Below are 10,824 nucleotides of genomic sequence, written 5' to 3' on the forward strand. Positions count from 1 at the left end.
AGATAGATAGATAGATAGATAGATAGATAGATAGATAGATAGATAGATGGCAGGTGCTGTAGTCCTTAAGCCAGATATATTTTCAAAGAATTTGAACATGAAAAAAAATGAGAATGAGGTTCTATAACTTGGAGGGACCTGAATTTCTAGTTTCATCCCTAATCATTGTTCACCATTTCACATTAGTAATGGACAACAAAGGAGGGAATCAGTCATAAGGTGCTAACTTGAGACAGGGTGATGGTCTATAGGTATGTATCCCCCATGTGTTTCATCAATAAAAGCTTACAGTATTTCCATCTCTTTTTTCTTCAGAATGTAATTAGTAGGTGGTCTACTTTTCATTAGGGAGCCTGGAGGCTCTCATGCTCCTACCAGAGCCAAAGGAAGTAGCACTTGAATTCTAAGGGGTTCCAGGATACTTGTTTGACTAATTGAGCTCTGCTATGCCTACTTCTCAAACAGAAATTTCAGGGTGTTGTCACTGTGTTTACAATTTGCTAAAGTGATTTTTGTTTGAATGTTTAAATAGCAGAGCAAAACTTATTCACACACTCTTCCCAGATGCCTTAAGATTTTTAAGTAGACATTTGTAAACACTAAAGTGTCAATTAACACAGGATATCTAAATGAATGTTTTGTACACACACACACACACATACACACACACACACACACACACACACACACACACACACACATACACACACAAGAGAACAAATGTGTCGGCGCCATTTACCAAAATGCTGAGCTAAAACTAGAAAGCTTCTTTATCAAAGTGTGAATTTCTTAGAGAAAGTTAGATGATGCATTGAGTAGACATGCAGAAGTATTTACTTGAACACAACTTATGCTTTGGAAACAGTTTTACTTCTGAGCTTCCTGAGCTTCTCCCCTTAATTTCTGCTTTCCAGATGTCCCAGGAAACTGATAACACTTGAAGATGTGCACCTGGCCTTCCCACATGCCTTTACACATTTCCAACACTTGCTAGCTCACAGAAAAATATTGTTTCATGGGGAAAAATCAAAACCATTTCTAGGGCAAAATTTCATATGATCTATTGAATATATCACATTTGATCAGTGAAAAGATTATAGCTACATTGCTGAAAACAAGTTTTATGTGAAGAAAGAGCTGTTTACTTTATGTTGTTTGTCTTGCTCTTTTTTTCTTCTTTTGACTAAATTGCAAATTTACCACAACAGCTCTTTTGAAGTGTGCTGATTCCAGCCACTTCTAAAATGCAAGTTGTTCGTGTAACGAACATTGGTGAAGCAATGATCACAAGGTCCTGCTTGCTTCTTGCTCCTGGTCCTGCTGTTACTCCACAAGCTGGCCTCTGTCCTCCATAGAGGTGTAGTCTGACTACCATAGAATTCTATAGCTTTGAATCAACTCACCTTCTATCTGTGAGAATGTTTGCTTGTTACTGTAGCCTCAGTCATTCAGCTGTCCTAAAACCAAATCTTCATAGTGCTATTTCTCTGAGGAAAAGCAAATAGTCTAAAACTCTTTGGTCAAGTTTTAATATGAGAACACAAAGATCATTCCCATGTTTTAAAGAAATAACCTAATAATCTAGTAAGGCAAGATGCAGTTGAATGAATTCAGCTTTCCAATTAAGCATATCACTATGCAGCTTCATACTTAATCTTAGGTTTCTAAAATTTTGTGGATGAGATTTGTTGTTTTTTCTAATATGGCCCATACAGGTGAAATTTTTTCAGATGGTTCTTTAGTTTATGAAATACAATATAGCTTAGAAAACTAATAAAAACGTATCCACGATTTGAGAATCAGATGGAATTTTTCTGCATTGATATGGTTGGATATGAAATTGATGGTTGAAATGAGGGAAGATGTAAATTTTGTCTTCGTGCCCTTTTGCCTTGGTTTCTTTAAATATTTTTATCACTTCTTTTGATATATTCAATACTCTGTGCTTCGGTGTGTTTTTCTCCTTTTTGTTTGGAGTACAACGGACTTCTTGACTCTTTGGGTTAGTACTTCTCGCTAAATTTGAAATTTTTCATGATTATTTTTGAAACATTTTCTGCACCTGTTTTTCTCAAACCCAAACTGTGTGCTTCTTTATTAAACAAACTTGTATGTTCTGCAGGTCACTGATTTCCTGAATTCTCCAGTCTTGAGTTATTTGGTATCATTTTTATTGCTGTGTTAAGTTCACTTAACTTTTTCTACACAGAGTAGTCTGCTTATAATGTTATCTAGTGTTTCTTCATGTCAGATATAGTATTTAAGTATTTTTTTTAATTTCTAATAGCCACAGTGAAAGTATTTTCTCCTTGTCAGGGCAGAGAGAAAACACACTCTTCACTTCTACAGGACACCCAGGGCCACCCTGCTTAAAGTGCTATCAGTTCTTGAAAGGAGGAAGATATAGAACATAAGCCTGAGTCAAGTTAAGCAGTCTAGTGACTCTGGTCACAGATAGTGCTAAGGACTGGTAGTCACTCTGGAAGGTGATCCAAGTGCAGAGTACTTACATATGCAAGGTGCTTACTGGGTATAAACTCAAGCTTCCCAAGATCCGCCTTTCAAGCCAACAATTTATGTCTGATGTTAAATAGTAGCTATGAATGGCAACTCCCAGAGAAGTGGAGGAAGCAACAGATGTGCTATGATCAAGTCAAGGTGGTGTCAAGGAGAAGTCAAGGGATATCAGAGGAGGCGTGGTCTGAGCCTGGTCAGTAGATAAGTGTAGGCTTTTCTGAGTGGAAGGGAATATAAGTCACCTTGGGCAGGAAGGATAACGTGATCAGAAGAGTAGACACTCTGAGCAGAGAAGGATGTAGAAACATGGACATTTTAAGCAATTCAAAATGACTACTTTGAAAAAGATGAAACAAATAAGAGGGAGACTGTAAACAAAAATTGTTTTGAGGTTGTTGAGTGGCCGGCCCATGACAGGAGTCATTGTATAACAGAGTGGTAGCAATGGAGGTGGAAAGAAAGAAAAGTTGGTAGAGGCATTGCCACATGGAAATGCAGCGAAGCTGATAAGACATGGTTAGGGGATGGGACATGAGGGCTACTGTTGTTTCCACCAAGGTGTCACCTGTGACAAGCTCCATCTAGACTAGTAATTTCCAAGTAATGTTATCACCCACTCCAGTCACAAAATGTAGCTAACACCCCTAATATGTTGCCTTGTATTTGTAAATTGTATACTATAACACTGATGCGTTATCATTAATGTGAAAATAAAAATATGAAAGAATGTAATTAAAAAAAATGTAAATACAAGTGTAGTGTTTTCCCCAGAATCTCTGTAGTTTCTATGCCCTAATTTTGGAGACTGGTGACCTAGAGACTAGAACAACATTATTCCTCTCTTTGACCTTAAGAGGAACTATTATTATAACATTGCACAACATGTTAATGATTTTCATTTTATTTTTTGTGTAGGCTGGTCTGTGGTTTGCAGGAGATGACATAAAAATTCCAGAAAATCCTCTTGAACCTCTGCCATTTAACAGGCAGGAACATCTCATAGAGGTACTTGCTAAAATTCTTTTTTATTATGTTTATTTTTCTTGAGATAGGGCCTCACTCTGTAGCCAGGCTGACCCAGAACTTGCCTCAGTCCTCGTCCTGCTTTGGCCTTCCAACTGCTGGGATTTATAGGATGAGCCACTGTGCCGATCTCAATTACTGAGATATTTTTAAATTAGTGCTTAGAAAATACACTGTTTGCCAGAGCCTCTGAGCCCTCTGGTTAGCTGTTTCGATACTTACCTTGAGTTGTCTTTGTTGAAGTAAGGGGAGTCATACATGTATGTACTTGGAGAAACTCAGTGTTGTTACATTAAAGTGCTCTTGTTATCACGGCTCTAGATGGAAAACTTTTTTCTGTTAAAAAATTAGTGTACAGTACTGATCATTTTCTTCGGGTTTTTCCACTTGGAGAATTTTCTCTGATTCTACCCTTGCTCCTGAGATACTTTTCTCTTTCCCCAAAGTCCAAACTATAATATGAAATCTAGAGGTCGTTCTTCATAGAGATGTTCTGAAGGAGGAGATGGAGACCAAAATCTTCTGTTAAGTGTATGAATTTTGAACACTTTTCATGGACACTCTGAATTTCATTTTTTTCATCTGTCACCTAAGCCAAATCAAGATCCTTAAACCGTTAACCAGGCTTTACATGTTTTGTCACTTCTAGCTGTCCAATTTCATTTCCCACTAGTCATCCCCTTGCCTAGCCTGCTCCAGCTACACTGACCTGCTCATGGACCATTGCCACACAAGCACAGGACCTGGTGCCACAGATCATTTACCTCAGTGGCCCCTTCTGCCTGAAGGCTCTCACCCTCAAAGTCCCACATGCTTTCTCCCTTTCTTCCTCCAAATATTTATTCTTCAAATTTCACCTATATCCTTCAGCCTGTCCCCTTCCCCACTCTTCATACACAGCTCATCTTTGTTTCACTAACTTTCATTCTTCTGCTTCCATAATCACTGCATAATGTTTCATTTGATTAATTAATTCTTTACTATCTGCCTTCCTCTTCAAGAAACATAGTTCACTAATAGTTGCAATATTCTTGGTAATTATTGTGTTTTAAATACTTAGAAAAGTTCATACCTAGCACATGAAAAATGCTCAATAAATATTTGTGGAGCAATGCATTCGTGTTAAATTTTAATGTCATATAACAGTTGCCATGGAGTTGGTGACCTAATACAAAACCCAACTGCTGTTTCACTATTCTGAGTCAGAAGTACGGGTATGGCTTAACCAGTTTTCTGCTCAGGGTGTTTTGTTACAAGGATGGAATCTACATATTAGTGACGATCCAATTTCATCTGAGGACATTCTCAAGCTTGGGTTCAAACCTAGCTTTCTAGATGGGCCATTGACAGAATTCAGATGCTTGCAGTTGTAGGACTGTGACTTCAGCTCCTAGAGGCTGCCATCTGTTCCCCACCACATGCCCTTTCCACAGCATGGCCAGAAGAGAAGCATCTCACTCAAATTTCTCCCTTGTAAAGGATTCTTCTCACTAGATCCAGCCTGAGGGCAGGCTCTTCCTGGAACAACTCAAAAACAACAGATTAAAGGCCTTAGTTAAAAAACTCCCCCTCTTTACCATAGATGATAACCTACTTACACGAACGAATTTCCCCACATATTCTCAAATCTTATCCACAATTAAGAGGGGTGATAAAAAGTAAGAACTCCAGGAGTGAGACCCTTTGAGGAAGTCTTCAAATACTCCCTAGCAGGATATTCTAAATGGTCTTCAGAACATACTAGGCCATTTTTAAAATTGCCCAATCCATTCATATCTGTTTAGTTATATAAAGCATATCAACTTATTTTACTTTTCACACCAAGCTTCAACATATAGTATTTAATTCATTTGATAATGTAAATCATGAGATTTGTACCTTCATATCATTTATAAAATCAATTTAATGGTAATAATATCAAAAGTCAATGCTCCATGTAAAGGAAACAGAAGGTAAGTGCCAGGCCATGAATATTTGTTCCTCTTTTACTTTTACTGAATATGTCCAAAATTATTGTGGTTGTGCAAGATAAAAATAAAATGTTCAGGAAGGAACCCAGCAGCCAGACATGACTCCTGAAAAAACTCAAGGGAGGCCATATTGTCAGATAGTTCTGGTAAGCATCTTAACTTTGTTCTGTGCCTGGTCCAGAGAAGGGCACTCAGTAAATATTTGATTAAAAAAAGATGATTCAAAGAAAGAGCCTATAGATTCTACCAACCTCCAAAACCTTGATCTTATTTGTAGCATAATAGATTCTATGTATTTTCCTACCATTTATTCAGTGTTTTTATTGGTAATGCTAAATATCAGAATATATTTTTCAAACATTGCATTCATATATGGCTAATTAGACCTGATCAAGATCATTGTTGCAAAGATGGTTGGCAACAATAGAAAACTTAGTGGAAATATCCTCTGAATCAGGAATTTCTCAAAATATGGGCCAGCATAGGAATCACCCGGGAGCTTACTAGACATGCAGAACTTTAGATAGCTGCAGAACCATCTATGTAGTCAGAATCTATTCTAAATGTTTCTCTAGGTCATTCAATGCACATCTGAGAAGTGCTGGTCAAGGAAGTTAAGAACCTCCAGAATGGAACTTTGTATGTGGCTATGTTGGCCTGTGTGCACCAGGATTGAGCCTATGCTTTTCAGGGTCATGGGAGATGTTGGGCTCCCAAGCACTAACTCCTCGTGTTTACAGATGTATAAGGTACCAAATAAGTATCAGCTTCATCATTTGGAGAGAGAGAAAACTGCCCAATAAACTGATATACAGTGTTCACTGTATCCCTGGATTTAAACCAGGGCTATATAACTGGGGTACTGCTCGGTGGTAGATCACCTAACTAGCATGTGCATGGCCTTAGTTCAATCCCCAAGTACAAACAAACAAAACAAAACAAACAAACAAACAAAAAATAGCAACAACAAATCCAAACGGATGAATATTTGGGCATTATCTCCGCCCTTTTTCCCCACAGAGCATGTTGGGCCAAAAGTCTCACTTATGGTCAGGGCCAGTTTGTCTAGCTGATTAAGAAGAGAAGTAATGGGTCTTTACTCCCTTGCCCCACTCACCACTAGCCCTCACTGCCCTTCCTTAGTGCCACTGATTAGCCCACATTTCTTCTTACTGAAATTGAAAGCCCTACTTTTTATGCTTTTTCACTTAGCACATTCTCTTCAGTAATATTCATTACACATTAGCTTTGCTAGTTCAGGCCTTAGAGTGTTATTTGTATTCCAAAGTGCCATAATGGATTTTTCACAGCCCTCTGTGTCTTTCCACTACCACAGTGAACCCATTTTATCTTTAGCTGATGTTGTGTGTGTGTGTGTGTGTGTGTGTGTGTGTGTGTGTGTGTGTGTCAGTTCTTCTTTAGGTTGTTTGCTGACTATGAGAAGGATCCACCCCAGCTTGACTACACACAGATGCTCCTGTATTTTGCATGCCACCCGGACACTGTGGAAGGGGTTTACAGGGCCCTCAGTGTGGCTGTGGGGACTCATATCTTCCGACAAGCTGAAACTCCTGTGCTGACTACAGAAAAGGTAACTGCATTCCTGAAATGAGCTTCCTGGGGAGGAAAAGGTTCTAGGACGATAAAAACTCCTGACAATAGGAACTCTCTTTTTTCTCCACATTTCCTAGGTACTCATCATGATGTTTTAAATAATCCAGATCTTCAATTAAAGCTTCCTTTATTGCATTAATATCTAGGAACTCAAATTCCATCAAATGCTTTTATAGCAAACTGAAAATCTGTTTACAGTGTCTTTATATACTAAAGTTTGCTCTAAAAGAAAAGGCTTTATTTTATAAGATGGAGGTGATCCATCTGTTTTGTAATATAGAGTTATATTTGAAACAAGCTCAGACCTTGGTCACTTCCCACATATATAGGACTTTTGATAGTATTTCAGGCAAACCCTGAATCTGCAGGCATTTTACATAATTTGCCTCAAAGGACACAGAAAGTTGCCAGCTAACTTGCTCGCTACATTCTATTTTTGATTTCTAAGAATGAGAATTCCCTGGCATTATCAGGTCAAAAGACCACCAAGCAGGGCACTAAGTAATGTGTTTCTGTGGTACTCATTTGCGTGTTTTCTGGCTTTTGATTCTTCTTCTGGGGGCAGGGTCTGCCTGATGCTATGCTTCTTCCTGTTTTCTTTGTGGACATGACAGGGAAGGGCCTGCTGTGTAATCCAGACTCCCCAGGGTCCCAACCACATATATTTTCTTTTCACACATATTTGTCAAAGTAGAGAGATTTGTAAAGAAGTGGGAGACTTCTCTGACAGCATTCATATGTGGGAAGAGATTGTCTCTTTCTCAGATTCAAACCTGAAATTTGGCACCTAGAACATGGACTAGAGAATTTTTTCCCTTCTCACCAGGCAGAGTGAGACAAGAGAGATGACCCGATGCTGATTTGAATTTTCAATCAGTTGCACTGAAGATTTTGGCTCAAGTCACAGTGGTACAGAGATCAGCTAAATGTTTGTCTTTTAGACAGTAGGAGGCCCATTTTGAATTTTCCCATATAAATCAGCCAGGTATAATCTTTCTTCTTGGTGATGGCATTTGTCCCTTTCATTCTCCAAAACCTCAGGATCCATTATCAAGGTTTAAATCGGGTGCTTCCCTTTTCATTACTGAGTACTCTATCATTCTGAACATCTTGGCAGGGTGACCCCCCCCATCGAATGCATACACATGCTGTCTTAATAAATATCTGTTGAACATATATGTTTGCTGAGGAGTCCTGGGCCTGGGTGGAACAGTGAATGAAAACATTCCAATCAGGAGGAAAATAGGCTATAGTCAAGAAGGTAATACATGAGCATTTCAAATGGCAATTTTAAACAACAACAAAAAAAAAAAAACAGGAATTTAGTCATTTGAAAACACAAGGTTTGTAATAGATTGTCAGAGAAGACCTCTCTATGAAGAGCCTTAAAAATAGGCCTAAGAAGGTTGATGGGGAGAGCTTTACAAGGATCTAGGGTGGGGGCATTTTAAAATAAGACAACACTGAATACAAAAGTACTAACATGAGCTGGGCCTTACAGGTTTCAAGGAACAGAACTGGCCAGCATTGATATTGGTAGACAGAGAGGTTCAGTGGACATTTGCCAAGATTCTCAGATTCTTTTGTCCCAGAACAAAGAATTGAGCTGCGACAATTTCAACATAAGCCAAGATAGCTTATTAGGCATTATTATACTTCTAATGAAGACAAACCTGTGTGGAGTAGAGAAAAAGATTAAAAACTCAACAGTAGTGATAGACAAAGGACTGAGATTTTTATGGTGCGTAAGTTGGGCTTTTTTGGCAACATTTCCACAGATGGGCTTTCTTGTATGTGCTTCTTGATATGTGTAGTTATGATGAGCCACAGTCACCTTTAGACACTCTTCAGTGTTTGAGCCTATGCCACCTTGAGATGTCAACTCATACCCTTTCTTACATCCTGCAAAGTGCCTACACATAGCAAAATGATCAGTGTTTGTGAGAACTAGGAATGAAGGAAGGAAGGGAGAGAAAGGGGAAAGAAGAGAAGTCTGAGCTACAAGAGCAAAGAGGGAGACAGTCTGCCTGGAGTAAGAAGGACCAAAGAATGAGAAGCTGTGCTAGAGCCATTACTATAGCAACAGGCAGCCACTCCGGTGTGTGGTATCCAGCCACCTAGCGCTGGGGAACTGTAGTCCTGATGTTGATGAACTGCTCACTGCCTCATGCTAGTGTTCCCAGTTGGGAAGTAACTCCCTCTGAGTGCTGCTCTCAAGAGCTCTTTAAATCCAAGGCCATTACACAGGAACTGAATTATTAAGCAAGAAACACCAAAGATGGCTGTGGAAGCTGGGAACGTCTCCCACCTTTGGGAACTCTTCCTCACTTGGGAGGGACTCTAAGCATTCCGGAACAGAAGCTGCCCGCCTCCCTCATTCCCACTCAACCCTGTATCACCACCATATTTTCCCCATTATGTTCCTCTATTTCTGAGACCTTTCCAACCGTGTTCTAGTTTCCCAGGCAACCTCATCCCAGGAGGTCATAAAGACTTGCTCAGAAATGACAAATGACACCTCAACCTACCCATATGCATGCCTGAGACATTCAGTCAGATCTCTGCTTTGGCTTTCTGACTGTATTATTATAATAACTGGAATCTTTCTATGCATTTTATTCTCCCTTACCCTGTCTTTTCTTTTATTCAATGTGGCTTACCCATGCTGCTTTTATTCAGTGTGGCTCAGACCATCTGTGGGAAGTCATGTCTTCTTAGGTAATTTAAAAGAATCCCAAGAGTAAGGCATTTATCAGTAATGTACTAGTCCTGGTGAAACTTAAGTAAGTTACATTTGGGGAAAATCGTTCATTCTGAAACCCTGTGGAATAAGATTATGATGTTAGAATTTGGTAAATTGTGAGCTTGCATCCCTACATAGCTAAAGTCTTGTAAAAGCCCTCTTGGCAGAAGTGTTTGAGATCCTGGGGTCCAAACACATTCGTTTTTATTTCATTCTCTTTGATGCTTTACCTACACTAGTCCCCAGAACTGACCTTATTTTCTGTGTTCTGAAAGTAGTCCTGAGCTGAGTGAATAAAAGAAATACATAGAGATGTACAGGCCCCATTACAGAGATGCACTTCCTGAACAGCTTCAAGATCAGTCCCTGAGAGTTAACACAGTGTGACATAGTTGATCAGGAGTGTCCCCATTCCCTGTTTAAAGTAACGTAACTCTCAGTGTCTTAATGATCCAAGTGACTGACTTTTCTTCTGGCTGCCATAATTGATTTTGTCCCCGGCCCCCATGCATATTCCTATTTGCTCTCTTCAGACTCTGTTGGCAAGAACCCTCTTTTCTTGCACATATCTTTCTTTCCCCAGAACTCTGAGGTGGATTCCTTGGTCTGATCTGGACCTACAGCATTTTCCTCCCTTACTTTTGGTGCCTGTTCTAAGCCCTAGGGAGCAAAAACAGTGAAAATTTAAAAAGCATCCTTGGAGTCTAGTCAGCCCATCCAGTGGTCTTATGTAAGTCATACTCTTCCTCACCCAGCAGCAATCAGTTTCACATAGTTCTCAATCTAGTGCTGGCCCACCACCTATTTCTCACCTCCTCTTTGGGCCTTTGTTTAATTGAGCTGACATGGGTCCTGCACTCGATGCCACTGCCTCCATGCATTTACACTGAAGGACATTTGAGAAAAAAACACTTGAATGAATAGGACTCAGCATATATGGCAGAGTGCATAGGGTTT

General features: G+C 39.4%; 1 protein-coding gene across 1 annotated transcript in view; it reads left to right on the forward strand.

Annotated features, from left to right (window-relative positions):
- Spef2 (sperm flagellar 2) overlaps positions 1–10,824 on the forward strand; it is a 176,260-nt gene that overhangs the window by 155,315 nt on the left and 10,121 nt on the right. The window contains exons 33-34 of the mRNA XM_029567817.1: positions 3,433–3,522; positions 6,922–7,101. Of these exons, the coding sequence (XP_029423677.1) occupies positions 3,433–3,522; positions 6,922–7,101 (270 nt within the window). The remainder of the gene's footprint in view (positions 1–3,432; positions 3,523–6,921; positions 7,102–10,824) is intronic.

Source organism: Nannospalax galili, unplaced genomic scaffold, assembly GCF_000622305.1.
Source record: "Nannospalax galili isolate Female #2095 unplaced genomic scaffold, S.galili_v1.0 scaffold139, whole genome shotgun sequence".
NCBI lineage: Eukaryota > Metazoa > Chordata > Mammalia > Rodentia > Spalacidae > Nannospalax > Nannospalax galili.